Raw genomic sequence first — 26,272 nt, forward strand, 5'->3', positions numbered from 1 at the left:
TGCAAATAAAATTGGTTGTCAGGGCTGTTACACAGTTGGCTCTCCCCTTGCGCTTCTGTCTTTTTTCCTGCCAACTGCTAAGTCTCTTCGACTCGCCACACTTCAGCCCCGCCTTTATGGTTGCCCGCCCTTGTTCGGCGGAGAGTTTGATCTGTTGACTTTTTTTTATTAAAATAAAACCACCCAGTTTGCTGGCGATTGCTGGCAACTGACTCCCATGACTTGAGATCAGTGTCACAGGACTTCATGTTGCGTTTGCAGACATCTTTAAAGCGGAGACATGGACGGCCGGTGGGTCTGATACCAGTGACGAGCTCGCTGTACAATGTGTCCTTGGGGATCCTGCCATCTTCCATGCGGCTCACATGGCCAAGCCATCTCAAGTGCCGCTGGCTCAGTAGGGTGTATATGCTGGGGATGTTGGCCGTCTCGAGGACTTCTGTGTTGGAGATACGGTCCTGCCACCTGATGCCAAGGATTCTCCGGAGGTAGCGAAGATGGAATGAATTGAGACATCGCTCTTGGCTGACATACGTTGTCCTGGCCTCGCTGCCGTAGAGCAAGGTACTGAGGACGCAGGCTTGATACACTCGGACTTTTGTGTTCTGTGTCAGTGCGCCATTTTCCCACACTCTCTTGGCCAGTCTGGACATAGCAGTGGAAGCCTTTCCCATGCGCTTGTTGATTTCTGCATCGAGAGACAGGTTACTGGTGATAGTTGAGCCCAGGTAGGTGAACTCTTGAACCACTTCCAGAGCGTGGTCGCCGATATTGATGGATGGAGCATTTCTGACGTCCTGTCCCATGATGTTCGTTTTCTTGAGGCTGATGGTTAGGCCAAATTCATTGCAGGCAGCCGCAAACCTGTCGATGAGTTTCTGCAGACACTTCAGTGTGAGATATTAATGCAGCATCATCAGCAAAGAGGAGTTCCCTGATGAGGACTTTCCGTACTTTGGTCTTCACTCTTAGACGGGCAAGGTTGAACAACCTGCCACCTCATCTTGTGTGGAGGAAAGTTCCTTCTTCTGAAGACTTGAACGCCTGTGAGAGCAGCAGGGAGAAGAAGATCCCAAACAGTGTAGGTGCGCGAACACAGCCCTGTTTCACGCCACTCAGGATAGGAAAGGGGTCTGATGAGGCGCTGCTATGCTGAATTGTGCCTTTCATATTGTCATGGAATGAGGTGATGATACTTAGTAGCTTTGGTGGACATCCGATCTTTTCTAGTAGTCTGAAGAGACCACGTCTGCTGACGAAGTCAAAGGCTTTGGTGAGATCAATGAAAGCAACGTAGAGGGGCATCTGTTGTTCACAGCATTTCTCCTGTAGCTGGCGAAGGGAGAATAGCATAATGTTGGATCTCTCTACACTGTGCCTCAGGATAGACACGCTCAGCCAGCTTCTGGAGCCTGTTTAAAGCAACTCGAGCGAAGACTTTCCCCACTATGCTGAGCAGGGAGATTCCAGGGTAGTTGTTGCAGTCACCGCGGTCACCCTTGTTCTAATAAAGGGTGATGATATTGGCATCGCGCATGTCCTGTGGTACTGCTCCCTTGTCCCAACACAGGCAAAGCAGTTCGTAGAATGCTGAAAGTATAGCAGGCTTGGCACTCTGGATGATTTCAGTGGTAATGCCGTCCTTCCCAGGGGCTTTTCCGCTGGCTAGAGAATCAATGGCATCGCTGAGTTCTGATTTTGTTGGCTGTTCGTCCAGCTCATCCATGACTGGCAGAGACTGGGCTGCATTGAGGGCGGTCTCAGTGACAACATTTTCCCTGGAGTACAGTTCTAGGTAGTGCTCCACCCACTGGTCCATTTGCTTGCATTGGTCAGTGATTGTGTCCCCTGATTTAGATTTGTGGGGGGCGATCTTCTTGATGGTTGGCCCAAAAGCGCTCTTCATGCCATCATACATTCCTCTGATGTTTCCGGTGTCAGAGGCCAGCTGAATACTACTGAATAGGTGTTGCCAATAGTCATTTGCGCAGCACCTGGCTGTTCTTTGTGCAGCGCTTCTGGCTGCTTTAGGTGCTACAGATGTTAACTTGCTGGGGGCTTTCTTGTAGTTCAGTAGTGCGATGCACTTAGCGGCTATGACAGGTTCCAGCTCTTCAAAGTGGGATTGAAACCAGTCTGCATTCCTCTTTACACGTTTGCCATAGGTGGTCATTGCTGAGTCATAGATGGCGTCTCTGATGTGGGCCTACTTGGTCTGCATCCCCTGTAGGAGTGTTTTGAAGGGCTTTTTCAAGTGAATTTAGAAACTTATGTATCAGCTGTGGATGAGAAATTCTGCTAGTGTTGATGCGCGGGCGGCCCTTCTGCTTGTAGTGATGCAGCTTCTTTGGTTTGAGTCTAACCTTGCTGCATAGCAGGGAGTGGTCGGTGTCGCAGTCCGCACTGTGGAAACTGCGTGTGATTTGAACGCTGTTTTGAAGAGGCTCGCCTTGTGACGATGAGGTCCAGCTGGTGCCAACGACGTGATCTTGGGTACCTCCAAGAAACCTGGTGACAAGGTTTAGTATGAAAGAACGAGTTGATGATGCAGAGGTTATGATAGGTACACAACTCAAGCAGTCTCTGCCCATTCTCATTCATCCTTCCAATGCCATAGCACCCAAGGCAGGAGGGCCATGAGTCACAGTCGGCCCCTATCCTGGCATTAAAGTCCCCCAGCAGGAACAGGTGTTCGGTATTGGGGATGCTACTAATGATATTATGGAGTTCCTTGTAGAACTGGTCTTTATCTTCAGGTGGGGAGCAGAGTGTTGGAGCATAGATGCTGAGTAGGTGTACTGGACCAGAGGCGGTGAACAGTCGGATGGACAGTATGCGTTCTGAGCCATTTGAGTGTGGCTCTATCATGCTGAGCAAAGAGTTTCTGATGGCGAAGCCCACTCCATGCTGTCTTGGTTCTTCAGGATCCCTGCCCTGCCAGAAGAAGGTGTAGTCTTGCTCTCTTCGAGTTCCGCTCACAGGTAGGCGTGTCTCCTGAAGTGCTGCAATGTCCACATTGAGTCTACAGAGCTCGTTGTTAATGATGGCGGTCTTCCGAGAATCGCTGATTTGTGTAAGGTCTTCCGACAGGCCAGGACACATAGTTCTGACGTTCCAGCTTGCAAAGCGAAGGGCTGGTACCTTCTTTTCTTTTTTTGTCGTGCTGTTTGGTGCAGTGTATCAGTCCAATTGTCGGGCAATGACCCTGATCTCCAAGCACCCATTGAAGCAGGTGGACTGTGGCGGGACAGAACCTTACTGACCGGAGGCTGCCCAGTTTGAGGCGGGTGGTAGCTGTCCAGTGAGATGCGATGACCTCTCCCACCGACAAAGGCAACCCGTGGCGCCCAATCTCTACGCCAATTGATCATCAGGTGCAGGTGATTTACCAATCTTCTGTCTCATTAACTTCTCCAGTACTACTTTTTTACTAATTTTCTGTTAGGGTTTACTCCCTTAGCCTTGGCCTCTCCCAAGATGCCCACAAGGCCGTGGGGTCGTTAGGACCCCTGCTCAGGGATAGGTGGATGCCGGTGGGAGGAGGTGGGGGGAAGGGGGTGCTTGGGGGGAGGGGTGCGGTGGGAAGGGGGTGCGAGAGGGGACTGTAGCGGGGTAGGGGAGGGGGTGTGAGGGGAAGGGTGAGGAAGGGGGTGCGAGGGGGGTGAGCTGGGGGGGAGGGGGTGGAGGAAGGGGGTGGTCTGTGTGTGGTCTAACCAGCTCTCCAAAAGGGTTGATGCAGCCACCACCAGAAAGATAAGTTTTGTAAAAGTTTCTGACCTGAAGCTGAGTCAGGAGTTGCAGGGTTTTTTAAAATTTGTTCATGGGATGTGGGTGTCACTGGCTAGGCCAGCATTTATTGCCCGTCCCTAATTGCCCTTGCGAAGGTGGTGGTGAGTTGTCTTCTTGAACCGCTGCAGTCCATGTGAGGTAGGAAGGGAGTTCCAGGATTTTGACCCAGCGACAGTAAAGGAACGGCGATATAGTTCCAAGTCAGGATGGTGTGTGGTTTGGAGGGGAACTTGCAGGTGGTGGTATTTCCATGCATCTGTTGCCCTTGTCCTTCTAGGTGGTAGAGGTCGCAGGTTTGGAAGGTGCTGTCTAAGGAGCCTTGGTGCGTTGCTGCAGTGCATCTTGTAGATGGTACACACTGCTGCCACTGTGCATCAGTGGTGGAGGGAGTAAATATTTGTGGATGGGGTGCCAATCAAGTGGGCTGCTTGTCCTGGATGGTGTTGAGTTTCTTGAGTGTTGTTGAAGCTGCACCCATCCAGGCAAGTGGAGAGTATTCCATCACACTCCTGACTTGTGCCTTGTAGATCGTGGACAGGCTTTGAGGAGTCAGGAGGTGAGTTACTTGCTGCAGGATTCCTAGCCTCTGACCTGCTCTTGTAGCCACGGTATTTATGTGGCTGGTCCAGTTCAGTTTCTGATCAATGGTAATCCCCAGGATGTTGATAGTGGGTGATTCAGCGATTGTAATGCCATTGAATGCCAAGGGATGATGGTTAGATTCTCTCTTGTTGGAGATGGTCATTGCCTGGCACTTGTGTGATGCGAATGTTACTTGTCACTTATCAGCCCAAGCCTCGATATTGTCCAGGTCTTGCTGCAATTCTACACGGATTGCTTCAGAATCTGAGGAGCCGCAAGTGGTGTTGAACATTGTGCAATCATCAGCGAACATCCCCACTTCTGACCTTTATGATTGTAGGAAGGTAATTGATGAAGCAGCTGAAGTTGGTTGGGCCTAGGACACTACACTGAGGAACTCCTGCAGTGATGTCCTGGAGCTGAGATGATTGACCTCCAATAACCACAAACAACTTCCTTTGCGCTAGGTATGACTCCAACTGGTGGAGAGTTTTACCCCGATTCCCATTGACTCCAGTTTTGCTCGGGCTCCTTGATGCCATACTTGGTCAAATGCTGCCTTGATGTCAAGGGCAGTCACTCTCGCCTCACCTTTTGAGTTCAGCTCTTTTGTCCATGTTTGGATCAAGGCTGTAATGAGGTCAGGAGCTGAGTGGCCCTGGCGGAACCCAAACTGAGCATCACTGAGCAGGTTATTGCTAAGCAAGTGCTGCTTGATAGCACTGTCGACGTCGCCTTCTATCACTTTACTAATGATTGAGAGTAGACTGATGGGGCGGTAATTGGCCGGGTTGGACTTGTCCTGCTTTTTGTGTACAGGACATACCTGTGCAAATTTCCACATTGCCGGGTAGATGCCAGTTTTGTAGCTGTACTGAAACAGCTTGGCTAGGGGCATGGAAAATTCTGGAGCACAGGTTTTCAGTACTATTGCCAGAATGTTGTCAGGACCCATAGCCTTTGCAGTATCCTGTGCCTTCAGTCATTTCCTGATATCACGCGGAGTGAATCGAATTGGCTGAAGACTGGCATGAAGCTGGGGACTTCAGGAGGAGGCCGAGATGGATCATCAACTTGGCACCTAGCTGAAGGTTGTTACAAATGCTTCAGCCTTATCTTTCGCACTGATGTGTTGGGCTCCCCAATCATTGAGGATTTGTGGAGCCACCTCCTCCAGTTAGTTGTTTACTTGTCCACCACCATTTACGACTGGATGTGGCAGGACTGCAGAGCTTAGATCTGACCCATTGACTATATGGGATCACTTAGCTCTGTCTATTGCATACTGCTTACACTGTTTGGCATGCAAGTAGTCATGTGTTGTAGCTTCACCAGGTTGACAGCTCATTTTGAGGTATGCCTGGTGCTGCTCCTGGCTTGCTCCCCCAGCTTGATGGTAATGGTGGAGTGGGGGATATGCCAGGCCCTGAGGTTACAGATTGTGGTTGAGCACAATTCTGCTGCTGCTGATGGCCCACAGCGCCTCTTGGATGCCCAGTTTTGCATTGCTAGATCTGTTTGAAATCTATCCCATTTAGCACGGTGGTAGTGCCACACATCACGATGGAGGGTATCCTCAATGTGAAGACAGGACTTTGGCTCCACAAGGACTGTGCAGTGGTGACTCCTGCCAATACTGTTATGGACAGATGCATCTGTGGCAGGCAGATTGGTGAGGATGAGGTGAAGTATATTTTGCCGCCTTGTTGATTCCCTCACCACCTGCCGCAGACCCAGTCTAGCAGCTATGTCCTTTAGGATCGTCAGCTCGGTCAGTAGTGGTGCTACCGAGCCACTCTTGGCGATGGACAGTGAAGTCCCCCACCCATTCTGCACTCTTACCACCCTCAGTGCTTCCTCCAAGTGCTGTTCAACATGGAGTACTGACTCATCATCTGAGGGGAGACGGTAGGTAGTAATCAGCAGGAGGTTTCCTTGCCCATGTTTGACCTGATGCCATGAGACGTCATGGGGTCTAGTCGATGTTGAGGACTCCCAGGGCAACTCCCGACTGTATACCACTGTGCCGCCACCTTTGGTGGTTCTGTCCTGCTGGTGGGACAGGACATAAACTGGGATGGTTATGGTGGTGTCTGGGAATGGAATGCTCCTCCCAACCCCCACATTAAAACCACTGGCCATAGCCAGCCACTATTAGCACCCAACTGCCAGTCCCCAAACCCCACCAAACGCCCACCCTCCCTCTCCCAATCACGCTTCTCCTGAGACCTACCTGAGGCTACTGCCAGGGACATAGAAGCGCCATGGAATCTTTTACCTCCACCTCAGAGCAAACAGGGCTTTGGTTTAACAACGCACCCTAAATACAGCCTCTTCAACAGAGCTACACTCCCTCAGTACTGCACTGGGATTGCCAGCCTAGTTAATGGGCTCAAGTTTCTGGAGTGAGGCTTCGACCCATGACCTCTGACTCAGAGGCAGGAGAGAGAGAGAGAGCTGCCAATAAGCCATGGTGACACTATAAGGTACTGAATAAGAATCCACAATACACAAATAAACTCCATTCTTTCATCTCTTTTGTTGTATGCAGGGAATGAGAAAGCGGCTCGATCATCAGATGTGTCTCCACGCACCTCTCTGCTTCCTCCAGAACCCAAGATTCGGAAGGAGCTTTTACACTGTGAGTAGCTTTTACAAGTTTGGTTGAATTAACCTTGCGCCTTGTACACATCCTTACTCCTTTAGGACTGTCAGCTGATAATCTAGATCTAGCAGATGGCAATCACTCTGAAATCTTTTCCTTTTGAGGGCCAAGCATTCAGGTTATTGATCAGCTGCCGAATGCAGCCTCCCAAGCTAATTGAAAGTTGCCGGGTTTCCCACATGATTGTCAGTGGAAAGAAAAAAAACTTGCATTTCTGTAGCACCTTTCACAACGTCAGGATGTTCCAAAATGCTTTGCAGCCAGTGAAGTACTTTTGTGAAATGTAGTCACTGCTGTCATGAAGGAAAACATGACGTCCAGTATGCGCACAGCAAGCTCCCACAAACAATGAGATCAGTGGCCCGATAGTCTGTTGTAGTGGTGTTGGTTATGTGACCGGAACACCAGGAGAACTTCCCTTCTTGCCTCAAGGGGATCTTCTATGGCCACCTGAGCGGGCTGGCAAGGCAGCACTCCTTCAGTACCACACTGAAGCTTACTGGGACTTGAACCCACAGTGTTGCTGACTCAGGAGTGAATATGCTACCCACTAATCCTGGCTGGCAGTTCGTGAAGAGCTGCAGTCATTGGAGACTTGGCCATGGAACAGGGTTTTCAAGTCATTCACAAACGCTGCACGTGACTGGGGGAAGCAGCGGGTGGAGGAGATCTTTGGGATGGACAAACAATCTGTGAACCAGGAAAGATGGGAGGGCACGGAGTGTTTATTTGTGTATGTATAGAAGAATGAATTTCAGTGAAAGGAAAAATGTTTCTTTGTTGAGTAAGAAATTGAGTGAGACACAGAGAAGGATAGAGAGATGCAAGCAGACAGACAGAAAGCATTGCAGCTCACAGGGGTGAAATTGGACTCAGGAACGCAAGTTTTTTGGGTGGTACGAGGCCCCTTGAGATTCCAAAATGGCATCAGTGATTTTGTGCATTTCTGATGCAAAGTGTGCCAGATGCTATTCTATGCATTTTGGGTTCTTTTCCATACATAGGAACAGGAGTAGGCCTGCCTCAAGCCTGCTCTGCCATTCAACTAGATCATGGCTGATCTTCTACCTCAGCCCCATTTCCCTGCAATCTCCCTATATCCATTGATATCTTTAATATCTAGAAATCTATTGATCTCAGTCTTGAACATACTCAATGGCTGAGCTTCACAGCCCTCGGGTAGAGAATTCCAAAGATTCACCAGCCTCTGAGTGAAGAATTTCCTCCTCATCTCAGTCCTAAATGGCCTACCTCTTATTCTGAGACGGTGTCCCCTAGTTTTAGACTCCCCAGCCAGGGGAAACATCCTTCCTGCATCTACCCTGTTGAGCCCTGTAAGAATTTTGTAATTTTCAGTGAGATCACCTCTCATTTTGCTAAACTTTAGCGATTGCAGGCCTGGTGTCCTCAATCTCTCATAGGACAATCCCACGATCCCAGGGATCAATCTGGTGAACCTTCGTTGCATTCCCTCTATGGCAAGTATATCCTTCCTTAGATAAGGAAACCAAAACTGTACAGAATACTCCAGGTGCGGCCTCGCCAAGGCTCTTTACAATTGCAGCAAGACATATTTACTCCTGTACTTAACTCCTCTTGCTATAAAGGCCAACATATCATTTGCCTTTCTAATGGCTTACTGCACCTGCATGTTCGCTTGCAGTGACTTACGAACAAGGGCACCCAGGTCCCTTTGGACATTAACACGTTCCAATCGCTCACCCATTTAAGAAATATTCTGGATTTCTGTTTTTCCTACCAAAGTGGATAACTTCACATTTTTCCACATTATATTCCATCTGCTATGTTCTTGCCCACTCACTTAGCCTGTCCAAATCCCCTTGAAGCCTCTGTGCAAGCTCCTCACAACTCACATTCCCATGTATTTTTGTGTCATAAGCAAACTTAGAAATCATTTATATAGATTGTGAATAGCTGGGGCCCAAGCACTGATCCTTGCGGTACCCCGCTAGACACAGCCTGTCAACCTGAGAATGACCCATTTATTCCTATTCTCTGTTTTCTGTACGTGAACCAATTCTCAATCCAAGCCAGTATATTGCCCCCAATCCCATGTGCTCTAATTTTGTTTACTAACTTCCTGTGTGAGACCTTATCAAAAGCCTTCTGAAAATCTAAATATACCACATCCACCAGTTCCCCCTTATCTATTCTGCTAGTTACTTCCTCAAAAAACTCCAACAGGTTTATCAAACATGATTTCCCTTTCATAAATCCATGTTGACTCTGACCAATCCTACCATTATTTTCTAAGTGTCCAGTTATCACATCCTTTATAATAGATCCTAGCATTTTCCCTACTACTGATGTCAGGCCAACAGGTCTGTAGTTTCCCATTTTCTCTCTCCTTCCCTCCTTTCTTAAATAGGAGGGTTGTATTTGCTACCTTCCAATCTGCGGGAATTTTGGAAGATGACCACCAATGCATTCACTATCTCTACGGCGACCTCTTTCAACACTCTGGGATGTAGATCATCAGGTCCAGGTGATTTATCAATTTTCTGTCTCATTAACTTCTCCAGTACTACTTTTTTACTAATACTAATTTCTTTCAGTTCTCCATTCTCAATTGTCCCTTGGTTCTCGAGTATTTCTGGGAGGTTTTTTGTATCTTCCTCTGTGAAGATAGACACAAAGTATTTGTTTAGTTTTTGCGCCATTTCTTTATTCCCCATTATAAATTCTCCTGTCTCTGCCTGTAATGGGCCTACATTTGTCTTTGCTAATCTTTTCCCTTTTACGTACCCATAGAACCTTTTATTGTCTGCTTTTATGTTTCTCTTTACTTTCATATTCTATTTTCCCTTTCTTTATCAGTTTTTTGGTCCTCCTTTGCTGAATTCTAAAATTCTCCCAATCCTCAGGCTTACTACTTTTCTTGGCAACTATATAGCCTCATCCTTTGACCTAATGCAATCTTTAACTTGTTGACCACAGTTGGATCACTTTTTCTGTTAGGTTTCTATGTGTCAAAGGAATGTATATTGTAAACCATGTATTAATATTTTAAATGCTAGCTATTGCCTGTCTACCATCATACCTTTTAATGGTAGTTTTGCAATCTCCTGCAACCAACTTTCCCCTCATACCTTCATAGATTCCTTTGTTTCAGACCCTAGTTTCGGATTGAACTACATCACTTTCAAACTTAATGTAAAATTCTATCATATTATTGTCCCTCTTCCCTAAAGGCTTGAGATTATTAATTAGCGTTTTCTCATTGCACAATACTAGATCTAAAATAGCCTGTTCTGTTGTTGGTTCCTCAACATACTGTTCTAGAAAACCATCTTGTATATATTCCAGGAATTCGTCCTCCATAGCATTACTGCTTCTTCGGTTTATCCAGTCTATATGTAGATTGAAGTCCCCCATGTTTACTGTATTGCCATTGTTACATGTACCTCTTATTTCCTGATTTATACTATGCCCTACGTTACCACTACTGTCTGGTGACCTATAAACAACTCCCACCAATATTTGCTGCCCCTTGCTGTTTCTTTCCTCCACCTGTTTCTACATCTTGAACCTCTGATCTAAGATCTTCTCTCACTAATGTACTGATCTCATGCTTTATTAACTGCAATACCCCACCTCTTTTTCCTTTTTGCCTATCCTTCCTAAATGTCGAGTACCCTGCAGTCATATCTCCATAATGGCAATCAGACCATACCTGTTTACTTCCATTTGTGCCGTCAATTCATCTACCTTGTTGCAAATTCGGAATGCATTCAGATAGAGTGCCTTTAATTTTGCCTTTTTAACATTTTTCCATATTTTGACCCTATTTGATGCTGCTGGCCTTTGTTTCCGCTGCCTTCCAATTTCACTTATGACTTTTATTCCTACCATTACCAGATTTGTTTCTCTCTTATCTGAAATCCCTCTCAGGTTCCCATCCCCCTGACAAGCTAATTTAAACCCTCCCCAACAGCACTAGCAAATTTCCCTGCGAGGATATTGGTCCCGGTCCTGCTAAAGTTTAACCCCTCCTTCTTGTACAGGTCCCACCTGCCCCAGAACCAGTCCCAGTGACTCAGAAATCTAAAGCCCTCCCTCCTGCGCCATCTCTCCAGCCACACGTTCATTTTCTCTATCCTCATATTCCTGTGCTCAACAATTTGTGCACCTATACTCCCAGGTCTCTCTGCTCTTGCACCTGCTATAGAATTGTATCCTATATTTTATATTGTCTCTCCTCGTTCCTCCTACCAAAATGTATCACTTCACACTTCTGTGCATTAAATTTCATCTACCACTTGTCCACCCATTCCACTGCCCTGTTTAACAAATTTTGAAATTGTGCCCTGTACACCCGAGTCTAGGTCATTAATATAGATGAAGAAAAGTGGTGGTCCTAGTACCGATCCCTGGAGAACCCCATTATATACCTCACTCCAATCTGAAAAACAACCGTTCACCACTACTCTCAATTTCCTGTCACACAGTCAACTTCGTATCCAGGCTGCCATTTTCATTTTTATTCCATGGACTTCAACCTTGCTGGCAAGCCTATTATGTGGCAGTTTATCAACACCTTTTGGAAGTCCATGTACACCATATCAACCATCTCTATTACCTCATCAAAAAACCAAATGTTAGTTAAACATGATTTGCTCTTAACAAATCCGTACTGGCTTTCTTTAATTAATCCACATTTGTCCAAGTGATTGTTAATTTTGTCCTGAATTATCATTTCTAAAAGTTTTCCCACAATCGAAGTTAAACTGACATGACTGTAGTTGCTGGGTTTCTCCTTACACCCTTTGTTGAACAGGAGTGTAATTTTTGCAATTCTCCAGTCCTCTGGCACCACCCCTGCATCTAAGAAGGATTGGAAGATTATGGCCATTACCTTTGCAATTTCCATCCTTACTTCCCTCAGTATCCTCGGATGCATCTGATCCAGTTTGGTGACTTAGCAACATCTCTTTATCAATTTTTAGTCCATCCAGTATCTCAACTATGTCCTCTTTCACTACAACTTTGGGAGTATCTTCTTCACTGATAAAATAGATGCAAAGTGTCATTTAGTACCTCAGCCATGCCCCCTGCCTCCATGTGCAAATCCTCTTTATGGTCTCTAACTGGCCCTACTCTTCCTTTTACTACCTTTTTAAGCCTATAGAAGACTTTTGGATTCCCATTTATGTTAGCTGCCAGTCTCTTCTCATACCCTCTCTTTGCTGCTCTTACTCCTTTTTTCACTTCCTGTCTGAATTCTCTATTTTCAGCCTGGTTCTCACTTGTATTATCAGCCTGACACCTGTCATAATAAAAACAGAAAGCGCTGGAAATACTCAGCAGCTCTGGCATCATCTGTGGAGAGAGAAACAGAGTTAATATTTCAGGTCTGTAACCTTTCATTAGGACATCTGTCATATGCCTCCTTGTTTCTGCTTTAGATTAGATTAGAGATACAGCACTGAAACAGGCCCTACGGCCCACCGAGTCTGTGCCGAACATCAACCACCCATTTATACTAATCCTACACTAATCCCATATTCCCAACAAACATCCCCACCTGTCCCTATATTTCCCTACCACCTACCTATACTGGTGACAATTTATAATGGCCAATTTACCTATCAACCTGCAAGTCTTTTGGCTTGTGGGAGGAAACCGGAGCACCCGGAGAAAACCCACGCAGACACAGGGAGAACTTGCAAACTCCACACAGGCAGCACCCAGAAGCGAACCCGGGTCCCTGGAGCTGTGAGGCTGCGGTGCTAACCACTGCACCACTGTGCACTCTCTAACTCTTCTGTCATCCAGGGAGCTCTGGCTTTGTTTTTCCTACCTTTACCCCTTGTGGGAATGTACCTTGACTGTACCTGAACCATCTCCTCTTTAAAAGCAGCCCATTGTTCTGGTACAGTTTTGCCTGCCAATCTTTGATACTAACTTAATTGGGTCAGATCCATTCTCACCTCATTGAAATTGGCCCTCTGAATTACTCCTGTTATACTCCTGGCATTGATCTCCACAGCTATCAGCTGCTGCTGACTTCTCATCATTTGTCTGGAGGGTCTCCTGTCCCCCTCTGAGGATACAGAGCATACATCCCCAACCAAGATATCCAGAGTAACATCTGAAAAGCTGGGAACCTGCTCTCTCCCATGGTCAGCCATTGATCTTTCTTTCCCAGGTCACATTCACTTGCAGAATGACTCCGAGCACTTGCTGCATTCACAGTGCACCTCCCCTTTAAAAGATGCAGACTATCTTTAGGAAGTACAAGTTACGAATGATATCGGGCCCCCTGCTGATCCATGCAGTCAATCACCAGCACGAGGAGCACTGGCTGCATGGAGATATCATTGTAATTAGCAGGTAGCATGATGTTTGCATGTTGCCTGCATTCCATTCAGTGGACATTGCGATTCCCTTGCCTGTTTTTGAAGGCTAACCAATTTATAGTCCCTAGTGTCCCTGACTTGAACATTGGGTGCACGAGGTCCTGGTGGTCGAACCTACAGAGAGCTAACAGTCTGTCTATGTAATAGCATGACTGCAAGTTGTGGCTTGGTGGATAACACACTGGCCTCTGAGTTAGTAGGTTGTGGGTTCAAGTCCTGCTGTAGAGACTGGTGTACATAATCTACACTGACATTCCAGGCAGTACTTTAAAAAAAAAGTATGTAAGGAAGAACAAGGGAGTTCTGCCCAATCTTTATCTGTCAACCAGCATCAATAAAACAGATTATCTGACAATTGTCACATTGCTGTTTGTGGAACCTTTCTATGTGCAAACAGGCCGCCACATTTCCTACATTACAACAATGACTGCATTTCAAACATAAATATGCTTATTTGGCTGTGAAGTGCTTTGGGATGTCATGAAAGGTGTTGTATAAATACAAATTCTTTCCTTCTTTAATTGGCCTAGGTTTTATCTATTCTTTGCCTCTCCCAGGAGATGACATAACGCTTGCGTGGGGTGGAGAGTGTTTGTATTGTAATACACAAGGCATGGCAGCAGTGTATCAGACAGGCTGGAAGGGCCAGTGGGCCTTTTCCTATGCATCATTGTTTGTATGTCTTTGGAGTCTTGCCTCTGATTTGGGGGTCATGCGTTCAAGCCTCATTTTGGGATTAGAGCACATTATCTGTACTGTCAGAGGTGCCATCCCTTAATTGAACTATTAAACTGCGACCTGCCTGCTCGCTCAGGGAAATGCTAAAACATCCTGTGTCACTATTAGAGGAAGACCAGGGAGTTCTCCTGGTTTCCCGGTCAACATTTGTCCTTCAGTCACCATCCAAAAAAATATTGTCTGGTCATGAACAGCATTGCAGTTTGTGCCATCTTGTTGTGTACAAAATGGCTGTCACATTTATGTACATAACAAAAGTGACTGCACATTCACAAAAATAATTAATTTTGTGATGTGGTCTGGGACGTTTCTTAGAGCTGTTATAAGGTTCAATGTCAACAAAAGTCTTCCTTTCGCCCAGTCCAAATGTCAATTAATTATTTTCTTGAGAAAGTTGATTGTTACAGTCACTGTTTGGGACTTTGGCAGTAGCCATGTCTCAGGTTAAAGAACTGGGGGATCTTATCACTAAAAAAGAAAAAAAATATTGCTCTGACGAGGGAAAGTGACCTCCATGTGTAGCTCACCCCTTTTGCCGAATATCAAGTTCTGATCAATATGGATTCCATTGTACAATGCCGAGATCCAGTTGCTGAACCAGGAGAAGTGCACTACTGTTCAGAAGTGCATTTCTTTTAATCTAATGGCACATTCACAGGCGCACCATTTTATTATAAACTTCACCTTTTTTCACCAGAGTTGTTCACTCCTCCCCTACTTCCACACCTAGCCCTTTTTGCAGCAATGTAACCACTGATTTATAGTGAGCAATGCCATGGGAGATCTGTAAATACTATATTAAATATCTTGAATCTGCACGCTCCTCCCCTAATATATTTTTTCCCAAAAATTTTTGTGTCCACATTTATAATGGGAATTCTTTTAAGTAAAACTTGTCAGGCTGTAATTACACGGTGAACCAATCAAATTGCACTTTTTGAAAAATTTTCATCTGTCTCACGTTTTCTAAGGAACTGAAATTTGTAATGTCCAAAGTAAGATTTTAAACACAATAAATTAATGGGTTTAATTGTCATTTATGTCCTTACTTGGAAATCTCAGCCTCTCCCAAAAGCTTAGACATTCTCTGATAATTTTGCCCAAATTACTAACCTCTTAGCCAAAGGTAGATCCTCCAGCCTGACCATGTGCACAATTTCCTAGAATCCTAGTCAGCTTCTAGCAATTGTTGTTTGGCTGGTTTGTTTAGATTATTTGAAGAATAGCTAGAAGGCAAATTTCAAAAGTTGCGATCAGAGTACATTTATACAACCTAAATGATAAATTTGAGTTGGTTTTCAACTAAACTTTAAACAAATGTTATTCATTTCTTATTTCAGAAAATGTATCAAGCTGATAAAGAGAAAGGGGTAGACAGACAGAAACAGTTTCTTTCCTCATCTTAACTTGCATTCATTTTTGTTTCCAGCTGAGTTTCATTTTGAAAACCTCTTAGGTAACCAAAAATGTTCTTATCACCTGTGTTCTGTTGTTAGTTAGAAAATTTAAACATTGTTATTAGTTCCAGCTCAGAGATAGACACATGTTCAGGAGTCAATCACAAAACACTGAATTCAACACTTGTGGATATCTCTCAGAAGCTTATTATGCCAGTGCTGTCAGACCCAGGAACAGCTCCCCACCCCAGTGCTATCAGTGCTACACTTTTCTTTCTCCAGAGAGACCCATCAAATAAGCTGTGAGCCAAACATTACATTTTTCACCCTAGTTCTGCTTAAGCCCATTACCTCGTCACCTTGGGATTGCCAAAGTCTAGAACCATCCCTTCCAGTGATACCAAAGCCCAGAATTTCTCACCAGTGTAGTTCAAATCTACATACCTGCTCTCCAGTACCAATAAATATCAGAGCTCAGAAATGTGGCATCATTTGTAGCATGGAATTAGCATAATCTGGGCAGAAGGCGGAGGAACTTGTGGCTGAGCTCATTTCCACTGACCTTTCACCCCTTTCGAAATTCTGACAGTGGGTTTAATTCTTCTGCTCACCCTCCTCCATGGTTTAGAGTGGAGTAGCCAATCTGTGCATAGTAAGCTCTCACAAACAGCACTGAGTTAAATAACCAGACAATATGTTTTAGGCAGTGTTGGTTGAGGAATGAATATTTGTTAGGACACCAGGTTTGAACTCCCCTGTTATTATTGGGATTTCTTTTATACCCACTTGAGAGGGCAGACAGAGCAGTGGTTTAACATCTTGTCCATAAGGTGGCACCTCTGACAGTGCAGCACTCCCTCAGTTCTGCACTGGGAATATCAACTGAGATTTTGTGTTCAGGTCTCTGGAATGGGATTCAAACCCACAACCTTCTAACTCAGAGGCTAGCGTGTTTCCACTGAGCTACATGTAAAAGCCACTTCCTTATACAAATAATGGATCGAGTTGTAGCATGTGCTTGCCAAAGCACCTGTAAAAGCCTCACAATATTCTGCAGTAAAAAAACAGATATGATTTATTCACAGTCCATTCAAATGACTGGCCCCAGTATGATCTCCTACATACATAAACGGCCTCGCTATTGTAAAACAGTGTTATCATCTGGAACATAATAAATCTTCCAGCAATATGTTAAAACATTTGGAGCTGAAATCCAAGATCCGCACCCATTAATGCCGTCCCACATGGACCACACTGAAATCTCTGGAGTCAGCGGGAGGGGATTTTATGAGCATGGACATTTTCTCAGCATCCACCTACCCATGGCGAATAGAACCTTTTGCTTTCCACTGTCTCTTGGATGGGGGTGGGGTTTGCCAAAGTTACCTCTCCTCCCCGCCTCCCAATCCCAGGCATAATCTCTGCAGCCTGTGTAAAGGGGTAAACCTTTAAGTAAAAAATGCCAAACTTTGAAGGGCTCACCCTTCTGGAGGCCGCAACTGACTTCCACCCTTATGCCGGGTCCTAACAGAAATAAAGGAGCAGCATCTCCCAGTACAGGGAGCCCCTGCCCCTAGTTACAGCTCTTTTCTGCTGCCATTTGCCTTGTGAAGTAGTTCCTCTTTACACAGCGATAGAAAACTCTGGCGGGAATTTTACATCAGCCCCAGGAACGGGCTGGGAGGTTGGGGAGGGGTCGCCGTGCCCATCGCCTATCTGCCTCTGCTTGTATTTTACCACCAGCAGGGGTAACGGTAGGTGGCCAGACCACTTAAGGGCCTCTTCTCACCACGGTTGGTATTTTACTAGCAGCAAACAGGCACGGCCACCTTGGAAGGCCACCCATTAAAACTTGGCGACCTCCTTACAGGCTGTGGGCGGATTCGTCCTAATCAAGCACCCTGTGCCCCATGGAGGGCCCCCCCCAGTGGCACGGGTCACCCCCACCGGAAGACCCCCCCCCAATTGCCCTTGCGATCGACCAACCCACCCCCTCCCCAACACCGGGACCTGGCTGATTTGCCCTGGTGAGGCCTGACCTGCTGGTTCAGTCTGTGACTGCTGCAGTCCCAGAAGTGGCAATTAATTGCCTGAGTCACACAAAATAGCTCCATGGCTTCCAGAGCCAGCGGAGGCGGTCTCACTCCAGCTTTTCAGCCGGTGGGAAGGGCCACCACCTCCTCATTAAATCCTGGCCTCTGTTGCTGTCTAGGGGAGTTCCACCAGTCTCCATCAGTTACAGCAAGGGGAACCACCCTCCCCCCACAGAATCTGTGCCGTGTGCCTAGCACCCGCTTGCTGTTCTCACACGTACTTCCTGTGTCATGATTTAGTCATGGGTGTGACATCTAGGTATTACTTTTAGCTGTTAGGCCAATTATATTTACAATTATTCTGCCATCATACTTACCTTTCAGTCCTCTCACCACTAGATGGGGCTGCTGCTCCTCCAAGGCCCGTTTCGCAGGTCTGTTCCTCTAGGCGGCATTGCAGGTAAGTTTACAATTTATATTTATTTCTAACTTCATATTCCCTGCAGGTTAAGATTTTTTAATTTTTAAAATGCAATATAATGATTCTATTTTTAATTAACATACCTGTTGATTGCACAGGCATTGGGCCCATTATTTCTCCAGTTACTTTCTCTTTCTGGATGTATGGCTGTCATGTTCCCATCTGCTTAGGTTCCTGGGTACTGGCGATTACTGCCTCACCTGCTCTTGGGCCAACCTGTCCCAGTTGCCATGTTTTTTTCTTCAATGGTTTCCACTAAGGGGATGAGACAGAGAGTAGGGACTAATAGTTTTGAGGGAGGGCTATAGCGAAGGAAGCTTTTGGCCTGAGTGGCAGGGAATAGAATATGGAGGGAGGGATAAAGAAGAGGGAGACAATTGGGGACAGGGAGGAAGGGAGATACAGAAGTCAGGGATGGTGTTAAAGTGAATGGGTAGGGAAGGCAATGGAAGTTATAGGATGGTGAGAAGGGGAGGGGGAATCAAGAGGAATGGAGTGTAGGAGAGAATGGAAAGGAAGCAGCCAACAGGTATATTGCTCCCACACCCGAAGCAGAAAAAGTGGGCCAGCGGTCTTCAGCTTCTTGCCTTGGCAATGCCATGCCACGCCATGTCATGTCATATGTCATGTGACACCACCCAACACCTCACACCAAGAAAGAAGGAAAAAAACAAGAAAAAGAGTACGGAGCAGAAAAGAGGAAAAAGGGAGATTGAAGCAGAAGAGATGGCAGGCAGAGACAGAAGCAGCAACATGAAGATGACAGAGAGAGGCCAATGGCACTGACATCCTGTGTACAGAAACAGGACTGATCCACAGCTATATTAATGACAGTGCTGGGATCTATTGTGACAGTTGCACAAAAAATTCAAGTTGCCTCACATCTTCTAAGAAACAGCTGAAAATTATCTCAGTCTTTGACTACATCTCTTTACAGAATTCTTTCCTAATCTTTTTATTGCAGGCCTCTTCCTCTCCCACTCCCTTTGTATTAATTTAACCCCTGTCTTACCAGGAGCAATAGGATAAACAATGTGCTGGCATATATCTGTGACAAATTGAAGTGGTGCGCACTTCTTTTACAGGAAGAATTCATATCCTGTCATTCTTTTCCTATAACATGTTTTCTGTACATTTTGGTTCTATTTTGGCCTTTTGTTTTTGCATTTTACCTCTGGTTCATTTCCCCATCAAATTTATAAATTTATGCTAAATCAATTTATAATATATTCAAATTTCTTGCAGTTGACTGGATAGCACATCATTTCATTCCAGCTCAGGCAAATTTCTTCCAGCTAGTTGGGTGACCTACAAACTTATTCCACAGAAATTGTAGAGGTTTACGATGCAGACAGCGGCCATTCAGCCCCTCGTGCTTTTTCCAGCTCTTTGCTAGCATGACCCTTTGGGATGAACTCATACACTAATGTATTTAAAGGGTTAAAGGCTAATCAAGTAATCCAATCAATGGTTTCTTAAGTCTGTTACTTTTTCTCAGTAACTGAAATTCTTTATATCAATACAAGGCTTTAAAACAAAATAAAAACATCAGAATGTTACTTGGCTCACAATGACATGATTAAAATTGTAAAATCTGCATTTGATTACCTTCATCAATATTTTTTTTACTTGATGGCCTCAGATTCATTGAAGAGCCTGAGCTTCAAGTTGACATTTTGATTAGTGATGGTGGGGCTGATTAGGAACCATAAAGGAGATCTTCTTGTGAAGGCAGAGGGTATGGCTGAGGTACTAAATGCATTTATCTTCACTAAAGAAGAGGATGCTGCCACTGTCACGATAAAGGTTAAGGTAGCAGAGAAATTAGACAGGATACAAACAAAGAGGAGGCACTTAAAAGGTTGGCAGTGCTCAAAGTAGAAAAGTCACCCAGTCTGGATGGGTTGCACCCTAGGTTGCTGAGGGAAGTAAGGGTGGAAATTGCAGCGGCTCTAGTCACAATCTTCCAACCCTCCTTAGATATGCTCATCGGGCCAGAGGATTGGAGGGTTACAAATGCTACAGAAATGTTCAGAAAAGGGGAGTGGGATAAACCAGTAATTGCAGACCAGTCAGTCTAATGTCGATGGTGGAAAACTATTAAAGGCCATGATCCTGGACAATATTAATTATTACTCACTTGGAATGACATGTGTTGATAAATGAAAGCCAGAAGGATTTGTTAAGGGTAAATTATGCTCGACTAGCTTGAGTTCTTTTATGAAGTAATGGAGGGAGTTGAGGAGGATAGTGTAGTTGATGTGTGTTTGATAAAGAATCACACAATAAGCTTGTTAGCAGAATTGAAGTGGCTGTATGGATACAAGGTTAGCTGAGGAACAGAAAGCAGAGAGTAGTTGTGAAATGTTGTCTTTCAGAAGTATACAGTGGTGTTCCCCAAGGGTCAGTATTAGGACCACTTGTCTTTTTGATATATATTAATGACCTGGGCTTGTGTATACAGGGTATAATTTTCAAGTTTGCAGATGACACAAAAGTCTGTCATGTAGTAAACAGTGAGGAGAATATTAAAAGGCTTCAGGAGAACATAAACAGACTAGTGAAATGGGCAGACACTTAACAAATGATGTGTGAAGTGATGCATTTTGGCAGAAAAAATGAAGAGAGACAATATAACCGAACTGGTACAATTTTGCAGGGGTGGCTGCAGGAACTGTGAGAGCTGTGGGTTTATATACACAAACCTTTGAAGTGGCAGTACAAGTTGAATAGAAAAGCAAAAAAGTTAGGCTAAACCATTATAAATCACTGGTTTGGCCTGTGCTGGAATATTGTGTTCTGATCTGGGCACCACACTTTAGAAAGGATGGCAAAGCCTTAGGGCTAGATTTTCTCTGGGGTGGGAAACAGAGGTTGGGACTGTTTCTGGGGCTGAACCCATCCCCGGATGGGGGAAACAGTCACTCATTGGGATTTTCATTGGGACACCCCCTTAAATGGCCTGGAGACAGGTTCTCTGTCCAATTAAGGACAGTTGTGGGCTCTTGAAGCTGGAGGGCCAATCAGAGGCCTTTCAGCTTGAGAGGAGCAGCAGGCTGTAATGGAAGGTAAGTAAAAGAGAGGAGGCTTCAACCCTCTCTCCAATGGTTTTAAATCTTTAATTAAAAAATACATTCAGCAGCCAGGGCACCACTGTGGGGGTTGGTTGGTTGGGGGGAGGGAAGTGTGGTGGTGGAGCCCCTCCACAGGGTGGCCTGTGGTTGCTCCTGCACCCAGATAGGGTGGGAAGGCCTCTAGGACTGCCCACCTCCAGGCACCTAACCTGTTCCCCACCAGTGTGGGAACCTGGAGACTGACTGGAAAATCCCAGTTGGCCTCCTTTGATTGGCTTCAATTAGGCTCTTAATGAGCCTGATTGATTGCCTGCCATGTGCGGGTGGGTGGCCCTGCCCACCTTGATCCCACTTCTCCAAAAATGGCCCAGGGGCAGGATGGAGCTGAGGAACTGGCATGCCAGCCAGAAGGACTAATTTTCTGCCCTGCCCGCCTCCGAATCTGGCCCCAACGGAGGCCAAATATTCAGCCCTTAGACTGGGTGCGGAGGAGGTTTACTATGATGGTATTAGACATGAGGGACTTCAGTTATGTGGGGAGACTCAAGTAGCTGGGATTGTTCTCTTTGGAGCAGAGAAGGATAAGGTGAGATTTATTAGAGGTGTTCAAAACTCTGAGGGGTTTTGATAGAGTAAATAAGGAGAAATTGTTTCCACTGGAAGGAGGGTGGGTAACCAGAGGATACAGATTTAAGCTAATTGGCAAAAGAACCACAGGGGAGCTGAGGAGAATTTTTTAACGCAGTGAGTTATTATGATCTGGAATACGACGCCTGAAAGGGCGGTGGAAGCAGATACAATAATAACTTTCGAAAGGGAATTGGATAAATACTTGCAAAGGAAAAATATGCAGGACAATTGGGAAAAAATGGGGAGAGTGGGAGTAATTGGATAGCTCATTCAAAGAACAGACAAAGGCACAATGGGCCTCACGGCCTTTTTCTGTGCTGTAGGATTTGATCATTTGATTCGACAATTTGAGTTCTTTTTATTCAAATGAATTGAAGTTTGAAAGGCTTCTCTGATAAACACAATGATTACCATCACTGTTAGAAAATGTAAATATTCTAATTAGTGACAGCTAAACTGGAGATTGAGAGAGTGACAGAGATGGGTTTCCGTTCTATTCATTCTTTAACACGGTTTGGTGACTCAATTGCACATACAGTCAGCAAATACAATATTAGCATGAACTGCACTTAAAAAAAAACCTTCCGACTGACTGACTGGAGTGGCTGTTTCTGAGCCCATCTCGAGGTCAACTACTGTAATGACTGGAATGGCATTGTACCATCATTAATACACAGTGAAATATCTGTTCCTCACTAACACAGGGCATCTGGTCATTAGCACATTGCTGCTTGTGGGATCTTGCTGATTACAACTTGGCTCTCATGATTCCTACTAGTGATTACATTTCAAACGTGGTGGCTTTAAGGCCATCCTGAGGCAGTCAATTTGTGCACAGCAAGCTCCCACAAACAGCAATGTGATATTGATCAGATTATTGTGATGTTAGTTGAAGGATAAGTTTGACTATAACTCAGGGAGAGCATGCCTGCTTTCCGAAGCAAAGTGCCTTGGGATTGTCGACGTCCACCTGAGAGGGCAGACAGAGCCTCGGTTTAACATCTCATTTGAAAGATGGCACCTCTGACAGCGCAGCACTCCCTCAGGGTGTCAGCTATACTATGTGCTGTTGTATCTGGAGTGGGATTTCAACTATAACCAGCAAGTGTGCTATCCACTGAGCCACAGCTGACACCTAGATGTAACGTATGTTAATTTATTATGTTAATGTTCATTTATTTTTACAATAAGAAAAAAGCCATCGTCTTTCTGTCTCATAGATGCCATGAAGCTGACTTTTGATCTGTATACAACAAATGATTACCTTCACTTGTCCAGTCGGGCTCAGAGAGTAAGAGCACAACTATCCAAAGTCATGGCACGAACCAAAGCACCTGAAAAGATTTAACGATTGCTGGCGAAACATGTGTTTATAGAGCTTGCACCAGGGGAAATGTTATGGGGAGGTTCAGCTTATTGAGGGCCTATGGGATGTCTGGCTCAACATGGGAGTTACATACAACAGGGTGAACTGGAAAGGCTGTTACTTGGGGAGGAATGGATTGGAAGCGGGGGATGTGTCCTCGTGTTAGGAAATCACTCCCCTGTCCCGTCCCGTCCCAATGTCCAAGTGAATGGATTGGCTTGCATGCCTTACACTGTGTCCACCTGGTACTATTAGGTAGAGGCTAATTTACCTGGCCAGGCATACAATCGGATTAGAATTTACCTGGATTATGCGTCTGGCACCTTGTCATTTTACAGAGTGGCAGGCATTATGAAGCTGCTATAAGGGTTCCAAGCTGCCTTTAAAGAGCCGCTGTACCCTGTTTTGCATTGGGTCATGCTTTTTGTATTAGCCAGGTGAAGTAACCAGCGGTAGGCTGTTTTTTTTTTTCTCAGCTGTGTTATTTTTATGTGTATATGTGTATGTTCTGAAGGCATCCGGGTCAACCCTTCCAAATGGCCATTCTTGCTATGTGTGCTGGGACAGTGGGTGTCATTCACCTATTCCACCATAGTTGGCCTGATAACAGCCCTCATCTGATAACACACATTCACTTAGCAGAGGTCACTGGACAGCTGTGAGGAACAGGTACCCTGTCTATCAACCACAGACACGGTCTAGATGGTTGATAGACCCTCACACAATGGGTCTTGCATCCAATCAAGATCATTGTACTTGAGGCCTCTGTGGTAATAGTTTGAGCTGGATGTTCTGCAGCAAGTGACTTGCCTCTTGATTCCCCAAAGCTTGTCCACCATCCACAAGGCATGAGTCAGGAGTGCGATGGAACTCTCTCCACTTGCCTGGATGGGTGCAGCTCCAACACTCAAGAAGCTCGACACCATCCAGGACAAAGCAGCCCGTTTGACGTTCACTCCCTCTACCTCTGGCACACAGTGGCAGTAGTGTGTCCCGTCTACAAGATGCACTGCAGCAACTCACCAAGGCTCCATTAGCAGCACCTTCCAAACCCACAATCTCTACCACCTAGAAGAACAAGGGCAGTAGGTGCATGGGAACACCCATCACTTGCAAATTCCTCTCCAAGTCACACACCATCCTAACTTGGAAATATATCGCTGTTCCTTCATCATTGCTGTGTAAAACTCCTAGCACCTCTACCTAGCAGCACTGTGGGAGCATCTACACCGTATGGGCTGCAGTGGCTCCAAAAGAAGGCCCACCACCACCTTCTCAAGGGCAACTAAGATGGGCAATAAATGCCAGCTTTGCCAGTGATGCTCACATGCCGAGAATGACTCAAAGCCAGCTATTCCGGTGAGGCCTGATCCAGTGCAGCAGTCGGTTTCTTGCTTTGCACACATCTCCAGATGCGTTATTCTATTAATCAAAGGCGCGTTTGTGATGTGGCCCACATAAACACATACACACACACACCTCGCCGCACCATGTGGGAGCGTTCCAACATCTCAAGTCATTCCATCACCAGGATCAATGTGGCAATTTTCCACAGTGGCCTGGTCATTCTGGTGATAGTTATCGGGAGAACTTCCTGGGATAGTCCATCCATCCTGGCATGTGATGGGGAGATGGGGGAGGGGTGCAGTGCATGTGATTGCTCGATTCCCAATCCTGGTGGACAAGGCCTCAAGCCCAGACAGTGCATTTGACAGATGTTCCCTAATGCTGTCGAGTACTGGAAGTGTCATTTCTGCCATCATTAATGCCTTGAATGCTGTCTTGCTGCACATTTTATTCGCTTTCTGCTTTTCTATTGCATATATCACATATTTTAACACTTGCTTCCAGCTCCCTTAACAGTTGTTAGTTGGATGTCTGGAGTGGGGGTCTCACTAGACCTTCCTGTTTTATTAAATACATATGAAAGCATTAATTAAAAAAACCTCTCTCCTTCTACACTCCAGTTATATAGGAAACATGTTATCAATGGGTAATGATTATATAAAACAAACTGTTACTGTTTCACTACAATTGAATATGATTTGGATCAATAAAGGTCATGTATACACGATCACTTTATGTGTGATGTGGTCTTGAAATTATTCTGGATGACTGGTCCTTACATCGCTCCAAATACTGGCCCTGATTTTAACTCCAGGCGGGTTTTGTGCTGCTGAGTGGGGGTACGCTCAGCTGGTGCAACAGAAAACAGGTCCAGGCTATTTTAACTCCCAGGGATTGTTTACATATCACCAGTAAACTTTCTGTCTGGAACAAGAACCATTAGGGATGGGCAATAAATGCTGGCCCTACCAGCGACCCCCACATCCCATGAACAAACCTGGCCTGAGTTAAATAAAAATAGAAAGTACTGGAAATACTCAGCAGGTCTGGCAACATCTATGGAGAGAGAAACAGAGGTAATGTTTCAGGTCTGTGACATTTCATCAAAGTAAATCAGAACAGAAAGGCCATTGACCTGAAACGTTAACTCTGTTTTTCTCTCCAGAGATTCTGCCTGACCTACTGAGTATTTCTGGCATTTTCTGTTTTTATTTCAGATTTCCAGCATCTGTAGTATTTTGATGATAAACCATGTTCTTCAGATGACTGAGAAATGGTGAGACTCAAAAGGAGGTGGAAGGTGCACAATTAGAATGGAGATGAGGGTGGGTCAGGTTACCTCATCTCACAATGTGTCAGAGACAACAGCAACAAGATGATGGTGGGACAACAGTGACCAGAACATTCTATTAGCGAACCTCTCATTGAGACCTTGGCTCACAATCCAAGTCAAGTGGTCCGCTGGCCTCTACATCACCTCTGCCTCTCAGCATCAGAAAGGCTGGAGCAGAGTAGGAATGAATATTTAAAGGTTGTTTAATTCCTGTGTCACATTCAGAAGTTGTGTCTTCTGATGCTCAAAGCATCAGTTCATCATAAAAGCTCTGTCATTTCACTAAAACCAGTGACAAGGAAACCACAATGTGAATCAACGTGTTCTGAGTATGAACGTTCAGTTTATAACACACGCAGCGAGTGGGAAAGGTTCTGGGAAACAAAGCTTATTCATTTCTGTGCTAAATTCAGAACAGACTGAATGGCAATTGTTTGCGGACTTAGGAACAGGGGTA

The 26,272-nt window shown here is 45.4% G+C and overlaps 1 protein-coding gene across 2 annotated transcripts in view; it reads left to right on the forward strand.

Annotated features, from left to right (window-relative positions):
- Nucleotides 1-25,217, forward strand: part of LOC137384213 (E3 ubiquitin/ISG15 ligase TRIM25-like) — a 46,433-nt gene extending 21,216 nt beyond the window's left edge. Inside the window, exons 5-7 of one of the 2 annotated variants that reach the window (XM_068057891.1) lie at nt 6,923-7,012; nt 17,969-18,044; nt 22,990-25,217. In XM_068057891.1, coding sequence (XP_067913992.1) covers nt 6,923-7,012; nt 17,969-18,044; nt 22,990-23,011 — 188 coding nt within the window. In that variant the 3' untranslated portion in view covers nt 23,012-25,217. The remainder of the gene's footprint in view (nt 1-6,922; nt 7,013-17,968; nt 18,045-22,989) is intronic. The other variant, XM_068057892.1, reaches the window with a different exon arrangement.
- The last annotated feature ends 1,055 nt before the right edge of the window (nt 25,218-26,272 follow it).

The sequence above is a fragment of the Heterodontus francisci genome, chromosome 26 (genome assembly GCF_036365525.1).
Source record: "Heterodontus francisci isolate sHetFra1 chromosome 26, sHetFra1.hap1, whole genome shotgun sequence".
NCBI classification, from domain to species: Eukaryota; Metazoa; Chordata; class Chondrichthyes; order Heterodontiformes; family Heterodontidae; genus Heterodontus; species Heterodontus francisci.